Source organism: Pogonomyrmex barbatus, unplaced genomic scaffold, assembly GCF_055798465.1.
Source record: "Pogonomyrmex barbatus isolate J1 unplaced genomic scaffold, ASM5579846v1 scaffold19, whole genome shotgun sequence".
NCBI lineage: Eukaryota > Metazoa > Arthropoda > Insecta > Hymenoptera > Formicidae > Pogonomyrmex > Pogonomyrmex barbatus.
In genome coordinates, this window is record NW_028297115.1 from 550,595 (window position 1) to 572,760 (window position 22,166).

General features: G+C 44.0%; 1 protein-coding gene across 1 annotated transcript; it reads left to right on the forward strand.

Annotated features, from left to right (window-relative positions):
• Positions 1-274: 274 nt before the first annotated feature.
• Positions 275-21,816, forward strand: LOC105431320 (neuroligin-1). The gene is made up of 7 exons (XM_089075666.1): positions 275-1,089; positions 9,042-9,188; positions 12,040-12,228; positions 12,995-13,251; positions 14,919-15,065; positions 15,823-16,247; positions 17,294-21,816. The coding sequence occupies exons 1-7, from the start codon at positions 276-278 to the stop codon at positions 18,384-18,386; spliced, it is 3,072 nt and encodes a 1,023-aa protein (XP_088931792.1). The 5' UTR covers position 275; the 3' UTR covers positions 18,387-21,816.
• The last annotated feature ends 350 nt before the right edge of the window (positions 21,817-22,166 follow it).

The following is a 22,166-nucleotide window of genomic DNA, read 5'->3' on the forward strand; positions in this document are numbered from 1 at the left end:
GGTGGACGCTGGCGACGGTATAAGGGTAGTGGCGGCGGTAGTGCGGAAAGAGGCGCAGGAGAGAGGTCGCAAAAAATTGCCGACAGCGGAACGGAAAACGGAAGGACGAAGAAGAGGCAAAGAGGCGGCGGCGACGGCGGCGGCGGCGGCGGCGGCGGCGGCGAACGGAAAAGCAAAGCGGAAGTCGGAAGCGGAAGAAGAAAGGGGTCGTCCATCGGTAGGAGGGCCCCACAGATGCGGGGCCCGCAGGGGCCAGTCCGCGGCGGCGTGACGCGATGCGGACGTCCTCCTCCTCTTTGCCGAGGAAGAGGAAGAGGAAAGACCTCTCGCTTCCCGACACCGTCCTCCTCACCGGCGATTGGCGGCCATCAGTTAGACATGTCCTCCTCCGACAGCAGTATCCTCCGCGGCTCGATATCGTCTCGTATCGAACGCGACACGATGTACTTTACTGGGGACGAGATGCTTCCTCGGCGTACCGTCAGGTTCCCGGGAAGCTGGGGAATTGCCAAACAAGTGGGATTTCCGGTGAATGGTGCTGGGAACATGAAAAGCGGAAGGGAGGTAAATGCGACAAGGGGATCAACGACGAAGGAGATGGACGAGAGAAGCGACGACAAAGTGCGAAGGATAATGCGAATAAAGGGACCCCTCGAAAGGTCCCGTCTAATAGGGGTATCGCCAAAAGCGTCCTCCTGCTGGCGCTTCTCTGCGCTCAGTGCTACCTGGCAGGCACCGAGGCGCTGGCCGGCACTCAAAAGTACTGCACCAGAACGGTCAAGACGCGATACGGCACTCTGCGCGGCATCGAGGCTAGATCGTCGACTTCCGTCGAGACTTATTACGGAGTGCCGTACGCGACGCCGCCACTCGGCGCGTTGCGTTACATGCCGCCGGTCACCCCGACACCATGGCGCGGCATCAAGCTCGCCGACACCATGCCACCGGCCTGCCCGCAGCGGCCGCCGGCACCGGACGAGAGCCTGCCGCGGCAGAGGCAGGCCTACCTTAAGAGACTGGTGCCCCTTCTGGCTAACCAGAGCGAAGACTGCCTGTATTTGAACCTCTATGTGCCCAAAGCTCCTCACGGTAAGTCGATGACGTATTATTCTAGATGACTGTCTAACTGGTTGCGAAAAATATTGCATGGAAGAATAATCCTGTGTCTTTGAAACAATTTTTTATTAAATCCATATTGTAGAAATCATTCTTTTTTTTTTGTTAAAAGTAAATATTATTATAAGCACAACATTCTTTACGTATATATATGTACATATAAAAGAGGAGAAATAATAAGATATAACATAATAAAATGATAACATTTGTTGTCGTTTAGAATTATATAGCTATCTTCGGCTATCTTTTGTGTCTTAAAAACAAACAAAATTTTTTACAATAGCGTTAAAAAAATATGAACAATTAACGACCCTGTAATTGTTGTTAATTTAGGATTAATAAAAGGAACATTGTGTGTGGAAATTTTTAAATCTATATTTGTTTCTTACTAGCTGGAAAATAGTGTTACAAAAGCTTACAACAATACTTTGAAAGAAGGGTTTCGTAAGACTCGATTTCTGCCTGTTTGAAATAAAAAAAGACTAAATCTTAAATAAAATTCCCATGAAAGCATATATAAAACTCTTGGGGCGCATTGTTTGGAAAATCCTGCCTCATGCCACCACACGGTCGACACGGTCGAACATGAAATTCGTCGCGGAAACATAAGCCGAACTTCTCGGGGTGTATTCTCCGACGTAAAGTTTGACGATATTTTCACGATATACTCTGTCTCGCCGTTCAATTTTAGGGCGATTGTCCGACTCCGTTGGAAGCGGCGCATCGGCCAACCACCAGGGAGGCGAGATTGGTAGAGGCGCAATTTCCATTCCGCGATAATCTGATTATTGAGGCTGATTCGGGAATGCAGCATCGTTGCGTTATGACACGTGACAATGATATAATTCCGCGCGACGAGCAGATATCTATGCGCGCGAATCTTTTTCTTTTTTTCGACGTGCGCGCGATTGTCCACGCGCGGGGTCCATCGGTCCACTTTCACGGAGTTTCGTAAATGACGTTCCACTTCCGCTGAAATTACATGCGTTACAGCCGTAAGCGAGCTGTTCTGTCTATCTGCCCCGGCGTCTCTCGCCGCGCTGGACGCGAAATTACCGCCTGTATTGTACACAACAATGTTTAGCCGCAATTCAGCCGAAAGTCCAAACACATACATGTATAACGAAAGTAGAATTATCCGTCTGGAAATTATTACCTTCCCTCACATCGCGCGTCACGTCGCTCGCGGAGAACTTAAATGCTGTATGGACCGCATTTGGAGCTTGCATGAACTTTTCAGCACGCCGAGAGATGTATCGATCTTAATCGCTCGGTTAAGCTTCTTGTTGATAAAAAATACAGAGAGAGAGAGAGAGAGAGAGAGAGACTTCTCTTTTCCTCCTTTGAATTCGCCTGACGATATAGAATCGTCTTATGAATGATCCATGCGCGATATTACGTGATATCACAATCATTGGTTACCGCAGCGTTACATCTTTCATCCCGCTTTCTCATCTCGTCCCGCCGGATATCTATCGAGCATTGAGCTGAAATATTGAAGCGCGAAAAGAGCGCTTCGAGAGAAGATTTATAGCGACTGTGAACAATCGGTCTCGTCGGCGATGATTTCCGGCGGATTGTCAGAGCTAATTTCAATACGCGGCGTACGCGGACGCCGTGGAAGGGCGAGGGGGGGGGCGGGGTGGTAGAAAAAAAAATATCGCGCACAGAGAGAGCTCGATGCGGCAATTCCAATGGTCGCGATTTCGCGGCTGTCGCGATGCTGGTTTCCTTTGCAAGAGAACTACTTCTCCATGCGCGCTCCCACTTTTTTTACCCCCTTCCTCCCCCTATCATCCTTCTCTCTCGCCAGGCTCTTAGTCTGGGGAGGATGGAACGGGAGCGGGTGTCCGTAACAAAAGAGCGGATCGATCGGGAGACGCTTTTCTGATTGCGAATACGGCGAGAGACTTTCAGATGAAGTGTAAACGCGAACCAATATACGGATCATAGATATGGAGATCAACAGCAGGAATGCATCCCGCGATAAATTTTCGGATGGGGATTCAGCGGGATTTGTTGAATTCTGTAATATTCCCTTGGTCGTGTGTGCGGGGATCTGACTGACCTAGTTCGATTCCCGAACTAGGTTTGGCTTTGCTGCGCTGCTCCGAGATAAATACGTCTATTCCAATTTTCCCTCAAGAGATATACCGGATATCCGCCAAAGATCTTTTTGGGAGGAAAATTATAAATTATGCGTCGTGCAATTAATAAGTGGAGGGATATAAATTTCCCCCCCCCCCCCGCTCGGCGGCTAACGCGGATGTGGAACTAACTAGGGGTGAAGAAGCTGCGCGAAGGACCGCGATTTTTGTAAGGCGCGATAACGCAGAGATAACGCACGTATGAACGAGAAACGTCGCCGGATCCGCGATACGCGATTTTTCTATTTTCTCCCTCTCTCTCTTTTTTTTTTTTTTTTTTTTCTCCTTCTTCTATGGGATCTCTCGCGAAGAGGCCGCCATTATGCCGTCGAATAAAAAGCCGTAACTACCCGACGTTTCAGCCGGATTAAAGAGAACGAGCCGTCGTTGCTTCCCTCGCTATCGCGCCGAATCCCCTTGCTACTTTTTTACGGAAGCGAGCGCTTTTTCTCGTGCCTGTCTCTCACCGACAACGCGCGCGCGAGAGGGGGTGCAACCCCCCCCTCCCCCCTCCCCCCCTCCCCCCTCCCGCCGTCGCTACCATCGCTACTCGTGCGTAAGCAGCTTAGTTTTCGATCTTCTATCTCTCTGGATATATCATCGCGGAAAATTCAGAGACGAGAATTTCAACCCTCCTTCGGCGGGCGTGCCCGCGAGTGGATGCCGTGTTATTGAAACACGATCCACTAATATCGTTGCGAGGTATCGATGCGGCTCTCGATTCCAGTCGCGCGACATGGTGGTGCTTGAGGCGGTGGTTCAGAAAATCACGAATAATTCATAACGTTATTTTAATTTTGCTCGCGCCTCGTCGTAAGCGAATCGTAAGGAGAGAGCGAGATGGTTCTCTGCGGCTAAACACCTGAACCTTCGCCGCATTCGCATTAAATATTCAGACGCGACATTAAAAGCGTAATCCACAGCACAACGGGAATAGTAACTTGGTGTTCGGGTGAAATATGGGATCATATGGGGGAGTTGCGAGTAATACGTAGATTGCGCAAGGAGGAATGCGTAATACGTCGTACATCACGCGGAATGCGTGCTTATTTTAGCGATATTGCGTTTATCCGAGATTGAGAGCTCTTTCGTCTTGGATCATCGTCGCGAAATTACTTTTATGGTTATATCCCACATCTGTTATTACGCAACGGCGACGATAGATCGTAACTCTGGACGATACCTCATTCCGAATGTTCACGGAAATATATCGCAAACGGAAAAGTAGCCATGATCTGCGATCTAATTTAAATGTATGTATGTAATTATAATCTCCCGTTTATTTAATATATAAAAGTTTTATTTAATATAATTACAGTACAAAAGATAATATTAACCATGGATGATGAAAGAAATAATAATCTGTAAAATAAAGTGTGATTTATTTGAAAGCGCGCGCGTGTTTTAGCAGCGAGAGAATTTCATTTAATTTTTTTTTTTTTTACAGAATTATGTTAATATAATTACGATGAAAAATGGATTCTCAAATTGAAGAAAGAGTAAAATGAGATGTGACTCGTGATCCATTTCGGCTCACCCATTTTCACGTTCTTATTTCAGCGACTTTACGAGTGTGTGTGCGATAACTGTTTCTCTTATATCATTAAATTCAGCTAGGTTTCGTATATATATATACATACCGATCATCTTTCATTTTTGTCAACAGCTCGCGAGCGAACGTTATTCTTTGTGACGCGATCAGTCGGGGAAAAATTTGATATAGATAGATTTAATACGATACTCCACGGCAATATACTTCGACACATGGAGAAACGCTCCGTGCGTGTCGGTGAATGCGGATCACGTGAAAATAATATTCGGGACACACGAGAAGAGGAAAGGAGGGGAGGGGAGGGGGGCGAATTCGTTCGCGAATTCATCCGGCTGTCGTTTCCCCGATCGAGCATCCCCCGGCTTTGCGCGTATTCGCGTGCCTCGCGTGAGGAATCCGTCGCTGTGAGGAAGAATGAAAGAATAAAGCGCACTTTTATCTGGGGAAATGATGAGAAACCAGGGTGCCTCGGCGGCACAATGGCGAGGCCGATGCTGCATACGAGAAGAAATGAAGCGGGCCGAAGAAGGGATCCGAGATATTGGAAGGACAAGATAAAGCGACGGCGAAAGGAGCTCCTCGAATAGAGACTTGAGAGAGAGAGAGAGAGAGAGAGAGAGAGAGAGAGAGAGAGAGAGAACACTGTACTGGAAATGCAAGTGTAAGGATGCGTTGCATCCTCAATTCCGTAGTGCATTGCAGTCGATTATTCGATTCACGTGAGAGAAACCTGCAAGCACCGCGGGAGTGAGGTGGCTTCGTATCGAATCGACGTTCGTCTTGCCTGGCCGCTGCGACATTAAGCTAGAGAGAAGAGACGATAATGAAGAGGACTCCGGAGGAGCACCGACATATATGCGCGCCAGGATCGATTCTTTTGTCCGTCCGTAACTTAAGACCGCGGTTAAGATGATCGGTCGGTTATGTAGTGGGTGTACAATCAGAACGAAATCTGCCGGGGCTGATGGAAAACTTTAATTAATTGTCCGCGGGACAATTTTTAATTGCGCGCGCTTAAACTGTTTGACAAGAGGGGGGCAGGAGGCGGGAAAGAGAGTGCGGGAAAGTATCTATTTAAGTAAACCCCCATTCCGGATATTTCTGTAGTCTGATTTTCCATGAAATTGCACTTGGGAAAAGGAAATCAATTTAAAAATTGCATTTAAGAAAGAAAAAAACAATTTACGAGACGTTTAGTTTACGAGAGAAAATATTGTTATTATATTGTCTCATTTCGCGTATGTAGCGCGGTAATGCGAAAGCCGATTAGAGGTCACATAATCGATTACAGCGACCTTCATAATTTTTATTCTACGCTCTCTGGAGTACCTCAAAATTGCTGTTAGTTGACGATAACGACTTTGCGATCTCTCTCGTTAAGACTTCGAGATAACGGCCTTTTCGCATTAGGGACAAACTTTAGTGCTCGATATATGGGTCGTTCAAAAAGCTTCCTCGTTTCCGAATCTCTGCTAACTTGCTTATGAATTTATTGGTCCCCCCGTACCTATCCCTTCCCACTTTCTCGACATGTTACATAATCGCGTTACACGCCGAGTTGGAATGTATATGCAGAGACTCCGGCGCGACGGCGAAGCGTTGCATGCTTAGTACGTGCGGCACCAGAATTTCACCCATCGCTTGTGATATAAGATTGTGCTGCCGGGTGCAATCCCGCATTTTGAAAAAGGTAAAATAAAAGACAAGAGGCAGGCACTTTTCTTCGAATATAAAACATGCGTTCAAAACGTGTGAAATAATTTAATAGTTAAATGAGCTTTAGTGAAGATTTAACAAAATATTTCACGGAGTGTCTGTTTCAAAATTCGAAAAAAAGAATTCTCTGGTCTTCAAAGCGATTTGTTAAAAATTTCAGATAAAATGAAAATGAAATTTTCAAATATATTTATCAAACAAATGTATGTATATTTATTGTATCTAAGTAGCCCTTAGTATTTTCACTTATAAAAGTTCATAAAATAAAATTAAGGATCATTCAAATTCCAATAATTAAATTTGAAAAATTTGAGAGAAACTATAAAAAATAAATATTTTATATTGTATAAAATTTTCAAAAGCTACAAACAAAGAGTTAGATAATGTACAAGTGATCCAAAATTCAATTTTTATGAAACCATTAAAAAAAATATCCGTCTTCATTAAATAAAATTATACCTAATACGACGTCATCTTCAACGCTAAATGATAGATTATTCGTAAAATAAGCATTCTGACATTCAGAGTGGATTGTTATTATTAAGTCCATTGTTATTATTAATAATAATTATTATAATTATATTGATTGAATTATTATAATAATTAATAATAATTATTATTAATAATTCAATCGATAAACTTTCGATTAATAATATAAAAATAAAATATTTTTAAAAAATTCTCTGATTTTCTGGGAATTCTTTGATTTTTCAAGGCATAAATTGATTTAAGTTTTCTAGATTTCCTCCAGATAGTAATCCTGTTTAACCATAAGAATTTAAATATATTCTTATTTGGTTAAGAAGACTGCAGAAAATCGTTTCACACTTAATTATTAAAATGACTCAATTAATTGCGCCTTGAAATTTGATTTTTTATTTTTAAACAGATTAAAAGAGAATCGAAAAAAATAGTTTAGCAAATAGAATATACTAAACTAACAGTGTGTCGGTACTCTGCGTTTATTATTTAAAAAAAAAAAAAAAAAAAAGAAAATTGTAATTTATGAACTTCCAACTGTCACCGATGAGAGACCCGAGCGGCGCGACAAAGATGAGGCACGATAGACGAGGAAGCAATAAAAGCACTGAGTCGCTCGTAAATGTTTTGAGATACGATCGCAAACAGTCGGCCGGGGCTGTAGGAGCAGGTTTTCGCAGCTCCCAATGGAAAAATACGCACGGCGGAATCACGAAGATGATACGTCTCGTTCGTCTACGTCACCTACTTAACTGTCGTCTAGCGTGCGCTATCAGGCTGTCGCAACAGGTGTCTCGCCTTGCCATCACTTAGCTCAGCACGATAGTTCGTTCTTGGGACGATTATGTTTCGATCGCCATTGTGCATTATGGTGAATTTGACGTCGGCGATTGATAGAGACAGCCGCGTTCCGCTCTATTAGGAGCTAAGAGGCGGTAAAATGCAAATTTTAGAATAGAAAATCGTCCTTTCAAGAGAAGACGTATAAATTCGAGATCTCTCATTCGAGCAGTCAAACATCTCATAATTTTACAATATATCTGAGTCGCTTATGCTTGCCAAACTTACACTTTTTTTATTTACATAAGATATAAAAAAAATTGGATTAGATATTTAACCGTTTGTTGGACAAAAATATATATTATATAAATATATTGCAATATTGTGTGTATAATTATTTAAAATGCGAAGGAAGACGAAGGTAGCACATAATCAAATCTTCCTTTATATAAACATCTGTTATAAAAAAAATTTCATATTTCTTGTTAAACACGGTTATGTCTTATTTCTTATGACACAAATTAAATCGATCTTTAATCGGCAGAACTCAAAATTCTACTATGTTATCGTGAATTCATAATTTGGATTCGTATTTTATAAGCCGCAGACTTATAAAGTCATATAAGCTTAATCTCGGTCATGAGATTCCAGCGAAACTTAAAGCCGCTTTTTTAGCCGCTTATTTCAGCATTTTTATCTAGTCATGCCTAATTTTTAAGAAAATTTTTAATCGTGTTTACGTCTCTTTACGTCTCTTTTATTGTATTACAACAGGACAGTTACCTTTGTATGCAGACGTTTACTTAATCTCGTATTCTTTAACACGAAATATTTTAAAGATCCGAGATTAAGAAGAGTCCGTGTAATTTCAAAAAAGAAGCGTAAGAAGTGTGTTCGCGAGATTTTAAATAAAACGAGATTACGAATGTCATTTACTCTTTGTATATGTAATTATATGTATAATTTAGGCAATGTGTGACAATTGTTATTTTAACGATGCGAGAGTTCGTTGGTTAAGCATATTTCGGTATGTGACGTGAAAAAAAAAAAAAAAAACAAAAAAAATCTGATAGAGAGAAGCGGCGCAACAATTTTAATACCAGATAAAGAAATACAATTTAGAAACTCAAAGGAAACTCGCGTTCCTCTTATTTTTACCTTGTATTTATCCTGTATTATTACGTAACTTGCCCGTGTGCTTTGTGTTCGCAGAGGGGATGGTTGTGGTAGAATGTGCTTTGATGTTGCAGGTAGTATCGCGGACTCGCTACCGGCTCTCCTTCTTATTCACGGCGATTCCTACTCGTGGGGCGCCGGAAATTCATTTGACGGTACCGCCCTGGCCGCTCACGGACGCCTTATTGTCGTCTCCATCAATTTTCGCCTTGGTGTGCTTGGTAAGTCAGCAATACTATTCAATTGAAACAGACCGTCTTATTTCGCCGCATCAGAACGCAGGACACGCCTCGCGACTATTTTATTCAACCGTTTGCCGCGTTTGTCGCAATCGTTCGCCGGGGGAGATGAGGCGAGGCGTCTTCTTTTAAAAAAAAAAAAAAAAAAAAAAAGCTCCCGCTCGTCGCATTGTCGCATCACCCGAAAATGAAAGCGAATTAAGAAATTTTCCTTACTCATTAATCTAGCGAAAGTTTACATCTGCGCTACAACAACAATGATAATAGTAATAGCAAAAATGGAGCAAAATAATTGATCTGAGCTGAAGAGAAACGTTGTTTCGTTGGAGAAAATCGAAATAATTGTTTTCTCGGATAATCAACGTTTGTTTAATGACTGATAATTTGACACTTTGTGATCAGTATAAAAACGCATACAGTGTTCTAAGAAATTTTATTTCTCTAAAGCGTAACATCGTGTCGATAAACGAGACGACGATAATCAGGCAATTTGCTACTTCGTGCGCGAAGGTTGAAAGTTTTTTTTTTTTTTTTTTTTTTTGTATTATAAAGTACGCCGAGCTTTGTTTATTACACAGAGCGCGACCAGCTCTTTTGTTCTTTCGACAGACCTAAAAGAATGATCTCATTATTCGTGGCAGCTAGGAGGAGGAAAAGTTTGCCGAGATCTTACGAGAGATTACTTTCCGCGCGGTTATATATGGAAATCCTCCTCCGGGGTTTGTTACTTCTGCGAGTAGTTGAGACTCTTTAAAAGCACGATGTCAACTCGAATGTGGATAACAGGGCGGAGTTGCGAGATGCGTTTTCGCAAAGGAGAGACAAAGAGAGAGAGAGAGAGAGAGAGAGAGAGAGAGAGAGAGAGAGAGTGTGTGTGCCAAAATTAAAAACGGGAACAAAGGGGGAAGAAACAAAGGGGAGTTTAATGAGGACGAAGAAGAGGAGACGTAAGGGTGCTCGCTCGGGGTGTTTTCACGCGAGTGGATTTTCGCCCTCGTTTATCGCACGATCGGGTTTTTGAGCGTCCCGCTAAATATCGTGCGCATAATTTCAACTGGAGCAGACAGCAGGAACTTTACTTACGCGTAAAGCGTAATTGTTATTCGCGAAAAGTCTCGAATCCCGTCTCGCCCGTGAATTTTGTATATTGTTCCCGGATAAATCTCATTTTTTTTTTTTTCTTTATCTAGTTAATCCGTAAAAATGAGTTTTATCCGGATATCGTTCTCGGTTCTCCCTTACCCCTCTTACCCCGCTGCTTTACGTAACGCAGAGTTTTGCAATTTTGTGTCAATTAAAAAAAAAAATTTATTAATGCCCCGGTAACGCGGTTATTCGCACGATTTTTGTGCCGCCGCTCCTGTTATCGCGCATCCCACAATGATGGGGGATGTGATCTGCATTTTTATTTTCCGCGCTATTCGGGAGCGATGTTCAAAGGTTCCCGGGCGAGCACCTAATCGCGACAAACAACATATTATTGGGGAAGATATGCAAGCGTGTTCACAACGCCGTATTCCTCATTCATGAAAGAAGCCCGGGGGGGAGGCAGCCAGCGGAACAATTTTCGATATCGATACGCCGTATATTTTCACCATACTCGGAACTGGTTTCGCGCTTCTCTTTGTGTCGGTACCGCTGTAGCCCCGTACACGTTTTTGTTCATCGTCGAAGCGAAACAATGCCTGCGGCGTTATCCAATACCGCATGGCCAATTCGAGCCAATTCGATTTTCTTCCGTCTTTTTTCTTGTTACTTCACTTATTACTCCATCGTGCTTTTTCACCACGTTTCACGCCACTTATGGCTATATAAATAAATTTCCGGACTCGGGAACTATCGCGTGATTGAGTGATATCAAGTGTATTTTTCGACCGTACGATATTTTTTTTCACACGTTGCCGCGCTCTATTGTAGAATTAACAAAACTGAAAAAAAAACCTCAATAGGCGAAAATAAAAAAATAAATCGACATATGATAATTATCTTGTGAAAAATATTTGCCCTGGTATTTTATATTATTAAAAAGGAAAGTCTTTCTGCACGCGAACGGCGGGGAAAATTTTTTTTATTTATTTCATTGTTATTCGAAATAAGTCATTACCCTGTGATATTTTTGCGATTTAAATGCAAGCGTAATTAGAACTTGGCACCAATACACAGCAGCAGATAATGTGAATGGGATTAAAAGGCGAATCGGATTGAAATGGAAAGCTCACCTCGCAGGCAGATGGCGAATCAAAGTGACGAACCCGTGGTGGAGGGGCCGGTTGCAGCAAATTGAAGCGGACGGGATTGAGTACCAGCGAGCAAATGTTTAATTTTAATCCGGTTTATTCTCCGAGTTCAGTCGCTCGTCGTTACAATAGCTACGTTTGTACACTCACGCGGCGCTACACACACACATTTACGCGGATGTCTCGACTCCCGCAATGATAACTAACTTGGCAATAATTAATTCGCTCGGACGGAGCGTCCTTTTTGAGTTGAAGTGGAGGCACTGAAGGCGCTGGCGCGCCTGAGTTTAGCGCAAAAGTTCATTCGATTAACGTAACACAGATGATCCGGTTATCTACGGTACGTTTGCGCGAGGAAGGTTGCAGAGGAGATCTCTTCGAAACGAAAAGGAAACGATTACGCCGGGGCAAGCTTTTTTTCAACGATTTTCGTCTTTCATCCCCGAAACGATAAGTTTGCGATATGACACGTCGCGCGCTTTCCTTCTCGCTCGAACTGGCTGATGACGTCGAATATTCGATTGTCCTCCCTCTATCCTCCGCGCGACGTGAAGTCAGCCGGATTTTCTAATTTTGGGCACGTTGAAATTGGGCAGGCTTCCTGAAAACCGGCTCGAAAGGGAGCGCGCAGGGCAATTACGGACTGATGGATCTGGTGGCGGGGCTCCATTGGCTGCGGGAGAATCTCGAGGCCTTCGGCGGCAATCCCGAGCGACTGGCGTTGCTGGGCCACGGCACCGGGGCGGCTCTCGCCAATTTTTTAGCCGTCTCCCCTATGGCGAAAGGTAAGGCGTTTAATCGTTTCGCGGCTTGCGGCCGAGTCGTGGGGCGCGCGTCCCGCGGTTGTCAGTCAAACAACCCTCGGTTAGTTAACGCGCCGTCAGTCGCGTTTGCCGCTGACGCGATACGTCCGTTTTACAGTGGTACAGTAGCCGAACGGAAAAGCGAGTTGCGAGCGTCGAAAAATTTGTTTATATTTTTTTTTTTTTTTTTGCCAACGTCCACACAGGACGTTTTATTTATTTATCGGTTTAGAGAGATATCAATTTTTTTTTGTGCTACGTGATGTGTATATATTTATTCGACATTGCTATCGAGGGAAAATGCATTCTTTTTGCTTACTCGTGTGTTAAGGCGGAATTACGTAGTTGCAGTTCTATAAATTACGCACGCACCCCCTTACGAAGGAGAAAATCACGATTTAATCACGTTCAGCGCGCTGATTGATATATCGGTATAAGCGTCTATGGGAAGAGACACGTTAATTTGAAGCTGATTTATCGACGTTCTCGATATAATAGCGTCTTGCTCTCGCGGTGAAAAGAGTCGGCTAATAAAATATAAAACGGGGAAGGAATACTTTTGTATACATCGCGTGAAATAATGAAGGGTCAATTTCCTGTTTTGCGGAATATCCGGATTTTTGAATAATAAAACGTCGATAATGTATCGCTGGTGTAATTAAAGATTTATCGGACATTCCTCGGACATTTTATTAGCCGTATTGCAATTAGCGGGAGTTTTTTTTTTTTTTTCCGACGAATATTACAGAGCTGATCGGGAGGGTGATTCTGCTCGGGGGTTCGGCCCTCTCGTCGTGGGCGGTGCAGCGAGATCCGCTGATGGTGAAGCGCCGCGTCGCCGATCAGACCAAATGTCCCGGTGACGTCGAGGCCGACGATATCGCACCGTGCCTTCGTTTGAAAAGCGTGGAGGAGCTACTGGCGGTGCAGCTGGATCCGCCGAGATTCACTTCCGGATTCGCGCCCTTCATCGACGGAGCCGTGCTGCCGCCGACAGTCAATCAGGTAAGGCGATTCGTCCCCCCGATAATCGATAATCTCGAGTCTGGAGAACAGTAAGTGCGCCGCATTTCCATTTGCATCTCACCATCTCCTCCTCTGCTCCGATCTGGTGATTTTACCGCGCCGTTAGTTAATCTTAATTGCGGTTTAATCGATTGGCGTTTGCCCGGTGTGTTTCTCGGTCTTTAGAATTCGAAAGGGGTGGAAGGGAGCGCGGCCTTAAATCGGAGATGAAAGCCGCCCGATTCTGCCCACGATGAATATATCAGGCTGACATGTTTATAGCGGTCTTTTGGTAAATGACACGCTAATGTGTTATCCGTCGCCTCGGGACAGCGTCCGGCGCAGCGTTTCGGTTCCGCGTCGCTTTTTGACGCTTTAAGCCACTTTTTTTCATAAAATTTGCATTTACACGCATCGTGCTACGACCGCGCGCGCGCGCTGCGTTTAAGCGGCAAATTGCGCGCGGAATATCCACCGCGGTGTAAATAAATATAACGGCGAGTGTTAAATGAACATCGGCCGCGACACACGTTTCGTTCGCGCGATTACGGAATTCGCAAATGTTGTAATTACATACGGATATTAGCCTCGATGTCGGCCGGCCGGCGTATTGATTTTGCGCAGGAGCGAACGAGACGACAGGTAAACGATGAATCTGCTAATTGAACAGGCGACCGGCTGACGGATGACGGATCCGAGAATCGTAATAGCTACTTCGTGCATGCTCCATTAATTCATTCGTTGATAGTGTGTGTCTCTCTCTCTGGTTGCTCGCACTCGTCGCGACATCGCGGCGGTAAACGCGAAATCGAAAGAGACGGATAAACATCCACGTAGATATATATGTATGTATCGTCGATCCATCGGGAAACGGGTCGAGTGTTTCTCTTGGAAAGTTTTGTCATCTTATAAAATATGTGCTAGTTAGGTCAATTCGTGCAAAGGAAATGAAATTGCAAATTACCAGTGAAATTATCAGTGTTGCGCTTAAGATAACTTAAGGTAATCTAAATAAAGATAATATAAATTTAAAACTTTTAAACTTGTCTCTCAGATAAGATAAAGATGATTTAAATTTATCTAGATAATATTGGTAAGCAAGATGCATGATTCAAAAACAATATTTGTATAAAACTTTTACTGTTTATTGGGTAAATAGTAATTAAGGATGCGAAACGTAATTAATGCAATTCTTGATGTAAATGATTTATATTATTCTAATCATATATGTTAGCGCTTTTTGAATAATGCTTGAAAAATATTTGATACGAGCTAAATCTAAAACTTAATCAGATTCATATTTATAAAAATTTGGTTAATTATTTAACTGGCATCAATTACATGTTACATGACTTCGACGATCGTACTGCAGATCCCACACGTTAACTTAAATAATTTACAAAAAGACATTTCCTTTATCTAAGATAAAAATGAAGATAATATATACTCTGATCATTTAAATAAAGATAAAATAAAATCATTTCTCATCGAAATAATTATCTAGGTATAATTATCCAGACAATAATTAATCTAATTTTATATAAATAATGGCAAACACTAGAAATTATATTGTATCGTTTACATAATCTACTTTCGAGTGACGGAGATGTATCTACTTGCTGTTTGTGCATTACTTCCGAACGCAAATAAGCGGCTCGTTTGATCAGAATTTCCAGCCCACTGCCTCTTCTTCGGGACTAATGCCGATCGTACCCGGGCCCGGCGCTGAATTCGCGGACTTTGGCGACCGTGATTTACTCTTTGGTTTGACGTCCGAGGAAGCTTGGGTGAATCTCACTAAGGAAGATTTGCAGGTAAGCCCGCGAATTCAGTGTAATCAGTGACGGTCGCAAAATTTGTAAAAATATACGAGATACAATACATTAATAATACCATAATGTACCACTCTCTCTCATTTGATTTTTCGCTTTCAAAAACCTGGTTCCAATATTACAGTTTCATATTTTATAATGTCCCTGTTTGAAAGAATAAAAAAAAAAAAAAAAAAAAAATCCTCGAAACCCTTTTAATCTATTTTCCCTCGCCGCTATTATTAGTCCACGCTTTTATTTTTGTATTGATTTTATCAAGAAATTTATATTGGAGCGGAAGTAATTCTCTGATTAATGACCGACACCTCATGCATAATATGTAATTGACATCGATTGGATATAGTTTGACAAATTGATGAGCTTTACATGATTGCATCGCAAGCCTGCGCTAGCCAAACGTTCCGGATATTATTGACTCTCTGATGGTCATGGTCACCGAGCGTCGCGCTATAATGTAATGCGTCCGTCTACTTTACGATCCTGAATTCGAATTAGTGATCTATACGCGGATATATCAGCGATCATTCGACATACGTCTATCTACACACGCGAGATGTCCCGGTGTCCGATTATCCGCGAATCAAGCTTATCAAGCGATATACAAAATTCATATTCGCGAGACTGCGAGCCGCGATCGATCCGCGTAACGTTAAAGGAGAGTCGTTAATTCGCACACGTCGCCATTTCGCGCTCGTTGAAAGCCGGTAAAGTCGGTGAAACTCTGATCTCATCTTCGCAGAACGGCTTGAACGAGACGAGGAGGGACCGTATATTGCGTACTTACGTCCGGAATACCTACCGATACCATCTCCATGAAATCTACTCGACCCTTCGGAACGAGTACACCGACTGGGAGCGGGGCGAGCAGAGTCCCGTGGCGATCTGCGAGGGTCTCCTGTCTCTCCTCGGGGACGGCCAAGTCGCCGCGCCGCTCCTCAGACTGGCCCTCCTGCACTCGGCCTCGGAGGGACGGGGCTACTTCCTGCACTTCCAGCCGGGCGAGCAGCCGAGCCAGAGGGGCGAGGAACTGCCGTATCTCTTGGGTATACCTCTTCTCCGTGGCGAGGTCACGTCCGCGCTGCACGCCTTTGGCAACTACACTCCCGCCGACGAGAATCTGTCGAAACTGCTCGTGCACTACCTGGCTAACTTTGTGAGGCGCGGGTAAGTTCTCCCCCCCTTCTCCCCTTTCGTTCTCTTTGCCCGGCTATATTAAATTAACCTGCTGACACCGCGTCCATTAAGGGCGAAACGATTTGGAGAGGAAATAAAACTGTTCTGTCGCGACAAACATAGAAGAGTACAGAATATTTTGGATCATGTTTTTTGGATTTTGGATTTCTAATTGGCGAGAATACCTTTTCAAGAATACCGCGAATACCGAGGTTAGCATACCGTTTAGTTGACCGCTTTCTTGGATGGGGTATCGTCATTAATCGACGACATTACGACGGGAAATAACCGCATGGCGCATGGGCGCGAAAGGGTTAATCGGATAAGTGAACCCTCTCTCGTTAATTCACCCGGTTTCAAAGTTCTTCGGAACTTAAGCATCTCATACACTTCGATTACTCTCCGTGAGAGGGGAGTCTGAAGGCTGGCACTACCTTGGTGGTAGTGGGTGGTAGGTAGGGTAAAGTTACAGCTGCGAGAGGATTTTGGAGCCAAACTCCCGCAAAGGCCGTTAACGCGCTCAGCGAAAGCTCGCAATCTCGAGGTAGACTTGTTAGTGTTGGCAAAGACGCGAAGTGATTTTGGCATCTCTAATTGGTCGGATCGGCGACTATCTGCATGATTACTCTGTCATCGACACGGTGGAGTTTCATAATTTTCGAATTTTGTCTGCGGTGAATGAATCGCACAAAGAAAAAAAAGAGAGAGACCGTGTGAGATTTTCGCTTGCCAAAATTTAGCTTCCAATTTTTATTAAAATTTTTAAATAACACTAAATAATAATTAATGAATATTTATAAATAGATTATAAATATTTATTAATCACGTTAGATAAATAATATATACAATATTATATTATAAATAATAATAATATGAAAAAATAAATTGAAATAAATTTAATCGCGTGCGACATGTTTCGTTACCAAATATTTAACAATTCCAAATAGAGCAACGTGAGGGCGAAAGAAAATACTAAATCGCGTGGTAGATTTTTGTCGATTTGTCAAAAAGTTCGAGCGGTTCGCTCGTTGTTTTAGGGATCCGAACGGCGTGAGTCCATTGTCCTCGGGACTGGAGAACGGCCTGACGATGAGTCCGCCATTCTGGGACTCATACGATTCCATAAACCAGCTGTACTTGGAGGCCGCTCATAGCCCAGAGATGCGTTCGCACTACAGAGGCCACAAGATGTCTCTCTGGCTGAATCTGCTCCCGCAGCTGCATCGGCCCGGCTACGAGATCAACATGCGGCATCACCACCTCGCGGAGAGCCCCAGCCTCTACGAAGGTCCGGTACGGCCACAGAGCACGGCGGTACCTCTACCGGCACCCCCGCTACCCATGCCATCCCCCACGGAACCCTCCTCGATACTGACCGCGCTTTCGACCACGGAATGCACCCCAAACGCGACCGTCGCGACAACCATCACGCCCACCACCTCGCGAACGTTACAGATCTCGAATCTGGGCCCGGGCCCCAACAATCTCCTGCGCAAACTCGCATCCAGCCATTATCAGAGCTACACCACGGCGCTCACGGTCACCATCGCGGTCGGCGTGTTCCTGCTGCTCCTCAACATCCTGATCTTCGCGGGGATCTACCATCAGCGCGATCGAAACGCGACCGGCGGCGGCCTGTCGGGGGCCTTCAGTAATAAGAAGAAGGAGGAATTTCTCGAGGCCGGCTGCTCCGGCATGGACACTTCGGGCAAGCAACGGCTGTCGTCTTCCATGAGTCTGATGGACTCGCCGTCGTCGATGCTACCGCCGCACAAAGCGAAGCTCGTGCAGGAGCTCGAGCTGCAGCTGCAGGAGTTCCAGTGCTCGCCGCCGCCCGGCGGCGGCAAGCGGATCCTGGAGCCGCCGTCCTACAGCAAGAGCCCGTGCATCCAGCGGACCCGCACGCCGTCGCCCTGCGTGGACGCCACCATCGCTCGGATGGACGAGGTCAACAACATCGGCGGCCTTAACCACGACAGCGAGGACGAAAACGAGGAGCTACCGGAGCCGCCGCCCCCGCCGAAAGCCCCGGCGCCGAACGTCGGTCTCTCGTGTCCCGGAATTCTACGGCAGCCCGGGACACCCGGTAGCGCGAAAAAGCGTGTGCAGATTCAAGAGATCTCCGTGTGATAGGGGCGGGGGATCTCGATCTTTTGATGTTGAGGGTTGCGGTTTGCCGAGAACGAGCGCGCGCGCGCGCGCGCGAGACAAGAGGACGGCGTCGATCGCGAGAGATCAAGTGTAGGCGAGAGAAGCGCCTTTGAACTCTGATTATCCATCGGGGGAAACCCTTCCCGAGGCGCGAGAGGCACGCTCTTCTCACCCACCATCGAGGCAAATTTTGTCCCTCTCACCACACCATTCTTTCTCCGTGTTCCATTTGAGAATAAGAGTAAAGCACGTGTTCTCTTCGCACTCGCGCGTGTTTGAGGTGAAAGCGCGGTTCACCTTCACCGCGCGAACAAGAAATTCTTTTCCGCTCTTGCTCTTAGAGCTCTTATTACAAAAAAAAAATCACTAACTAAATACACTTAGCGCGTTCAAAACTTAACTCCTGTTGTTCGAGCGATCCTCACCATGTGGTATGGATGCCGAGTGGTGCGCGTGGCGTCTCGATCGAAGAAAGTGAAACATAATTTTTACTCGCTCCAAAATGGAGGGGAGGGGGGGGGTTGTACAGTGCCGTGTGTGCGTGTCCGGGTCAGCAGCGTTAAAAGTGTGCTTTATACTTCCGAGAGGCCTCCTCTCTCAGCCCCTCGATTTGTGATCCACGTTACGTAGTCCACAGTTTGGTGGAGCGCGCGCACATAAGGAGAGCACACTGGAGGTTCGTAGCGGTCCCTTTGTAACCGAGACGTGTAATCTTCGTCCGTCCATTAGGGACGGCAATGTCTGGCACTTGTAATTCACACGGATCGGCCTCTGACTCTTAGTTCACTGACACTTCGGCCGGGTCCGATCTGGCGATATCGCGTAAACGGGGGATTGACGTAATCTCAGGAATAATAAAATGAATGCAAAAGAGACATCTTTTCGCGGCAGACATACACGGTGTCCGTCACAGGTGCTCGGGCTAACTGTGGCCTGACTCTGCCACAACACTAAATGGAATTAATCGAGGAATTGGTAGTCTTGGGCTTCGACTTTCTAGGTTCATAAGATGGCGAGAATGAACTAGCTATTGGCATGTATGTTTGTGCGCGAAGTGCGTGAGTGAGACGTAGACGATGGGGGACGAAAAGGTGGAAGGGAAAAGATAAAAAAAAAAAAAATAGGAGAGGGTACGAAGCAAGAGCGGGAGAAAAGAAACTCTATGAGGGAATGGCTTTCGTTAGCGTAGTTGGGCGCGTGTGTGTAACCTTGTATGAGAAATTAGAACATGTTTGACACGAGATAGGGCTAAACGGTTTAATGGCAACGGGAGAGTATTTAAGAGGATGCAGGTGACTCTCCGTATTTGTGTTAAAAATTGTCGCTGCGTAAACGCGAAATTATGTTTGTGGAAAAAATTTGATACGCGAAGTTGTTAGTGTTCCATTGGAGGGGGGCACCTGTATATTTGCAGTTATGCACTCAAGACATTTTTACGATGTATACATTTGTTAGAAAGTATTGCGCTACAAGTTTCCTCTGACTTTAATAGTCATCTCGGAGGGGCTAAAGTTGCATTGTTTCAGAAAGTTATAAATTTACTACTACAACTTTTTGATGACCGCCATAAAAGAAAAGTGTTTTGATAAGAGTTACCACTTTCGACCAATTGGAAATGGGTCTACGTATAAAGAATACTATGAATTATTGATGTCACCTTGTTTCTGCATCCAGTTAAAACTTTCGTTTATTTCGTCTCGTTCAAAATATCTTTTATCAAATTGTTAACAAGGTCAATTTATTCTAAAACAGGAGTTATATTTTTCCGCCTAAAATCGAATTTATCTCCTTGATATGGTAATGAAATTTATTACAAATTAAAATTTGTCTTGGAGAGTCACCTGTATATTGTAAATTTTCATGCAATATTGGAAATACGATAGTGGAAGGCGAAAAATATTCGGGTCCATCCTAATTTTTATGTTTTTCTTCGTGCTTAGACGTATCGAATCGGCTGCTAATATACGATTAACATTTTGAATCTGATCGGATCTGTTCAATATCAACTATTGACCATTTATACACCAATTAAATTATTTATTAAATTACTTCAAGATGGCACCGAAATATATATTTAGCTTATATTTCGAGAGACTAGCTTAAAGAGACATTTCACAGGATCAAAATTTTCCAAGTCTCCATTCAATAAAATATACTTTAAGGATCTTGCACATTGTTGCAAAATCCCTCAAAAAAATCGTTATCGAGCTGGACATTTTCTATGTAAAAAAAAAAAAAAAAAAAAAAAGCTAACTCTTTGGAGACTGGACAAATTTTGATCTTGGTTCGTCTCGTCACACACAACGGAACGCACAACGCTTTTCGACGAGAAATTGAAATGGTGGCAAGAATTGAATCTTGACTTGACAGCTCCGTGAAACAGACCCGTCGCAAGAGCATCAAGATAGAGAGAGATGGACGCTGTTGTCGTAAGCACCCCCCTACGATCGTAAGACTACTTTTTGAATAAATGAGGAAGAGAAACCGCGCGAGGGGCCACCGTAAGTAACCTAACTCCTAATTAATCTAGTCACGGGAAACTTGCCATAATTGATTGCGACTCGCGTGTGTTACCGGCTGACGGCGTTAAGAAATACATCGTCAGAAATAGGGATAAGGGGAAAGGGGGAGTTATCGAATCGCGCTATACAAATCGGAGAGTTGTTCGATCGATCCGAGAAGCGCTACGGTAACAAACAGTCGTCGAATTTGGATACGATCGTTAAATTAGCCTCATTTGCATCGTAATTTTAACGTGGAGAGGATTAAGTTTCATTGTCGTTTGCGCGGCCAAGATTGAGCCCCTCACGAAAGCTCTTTACTGTCACCGTTCCTTTCGTTTGCAGATTCTTTAATCTGAGTTAGAAATCGTTTCTTTTAGAAATAGTAGAAATAATTTCTTTTTTCTTAACGAAAATATTGGGCTTTCATCGTCATTTTTGAGAGCGAATGATGTTTGAAAAATTGAAATCGCGCTTACTCGCAAAATTGTTGACAGTGATGAAAATGGTGTTCCTTGATAAAAGAAATTTTTTTTAAATTCTTAAAAAAATTGCCGAAAAAAGAAGATCCCGAGGATGTCCAATCGAGATTTTCTTCTTGTGTGAGAAAACGTTGACTGCGATTTAATTAGAGGATCCGCAGATGAAAGAAATGGCGGTACGTGCATGACAGTGGGTACACATACAGAATTAACGGAAAGAAGGACACTATGGACATAACATAGATAGCCGAAGACGGAGTGACACGCCGCCACAATCTATCTTGTGTCCATAGGAAGCGCATAGACGCAAAAAAAAAAAAAAAAAAAAAAAACCACACACACACACACACCCATACGTATATACATCTATCAATGTTTGGAATGTTGGGATTTGTTTAAATAAATACTTAAAGATTCAAAGCGTAACTCTTCGATGGCGTTTTAATTTTTGGTGCCTTTCCTATTGCCTCCTTACAAGTTAAAGAAAAACCGCGTCTGTAGCGCCCATTTATTAATTATTGCAGTATAAATAACATCGGCGGACAAATTCCGCTTTCTCATTCGGAAAACGATGCAGACCGATCAGAAAGTGATAACGTACTTCGCAAACGTTATCTCTACTTAAATTTTCCACGCGGTTTTATTAATCGTCAAACGTACGTATCATTTGAGAAACATGGAAAAACGGACTGTGAACAGATGTGCGCGCGCGCGCGCGCGCGCGCAGCTCGACGCAGTTCTTAGGGATGCCAAGAGTAAGCTGGGGGTGGAAGAGA

Excerpts from the sequence above, each read along its gene's own strand:
- LOC105431320 (XM_089075666.1), top strand. The coding sequence starts at position 276 with ATGCGGACGTCCTCCTCCTCTTTGCCGAGGAAGAGGAAGAGGAAAGAC. Across the intron at positions 1,090-9,041 it reads TGTGCCCAAAGCTCCTCACG|GTAGTATCGCGGACTCGCTA; the intron begins GTAAGTCGATGA and ends TTGATGTTGCAG. Across the intron at positions 16,248-17,293 it reads GCTAACTTTGTGAGGCGCGG|GGATCCGAACGGCGTGAGTC; the intron begins GTAAGTTCTCCC and ends TCGTTGTTTTAG.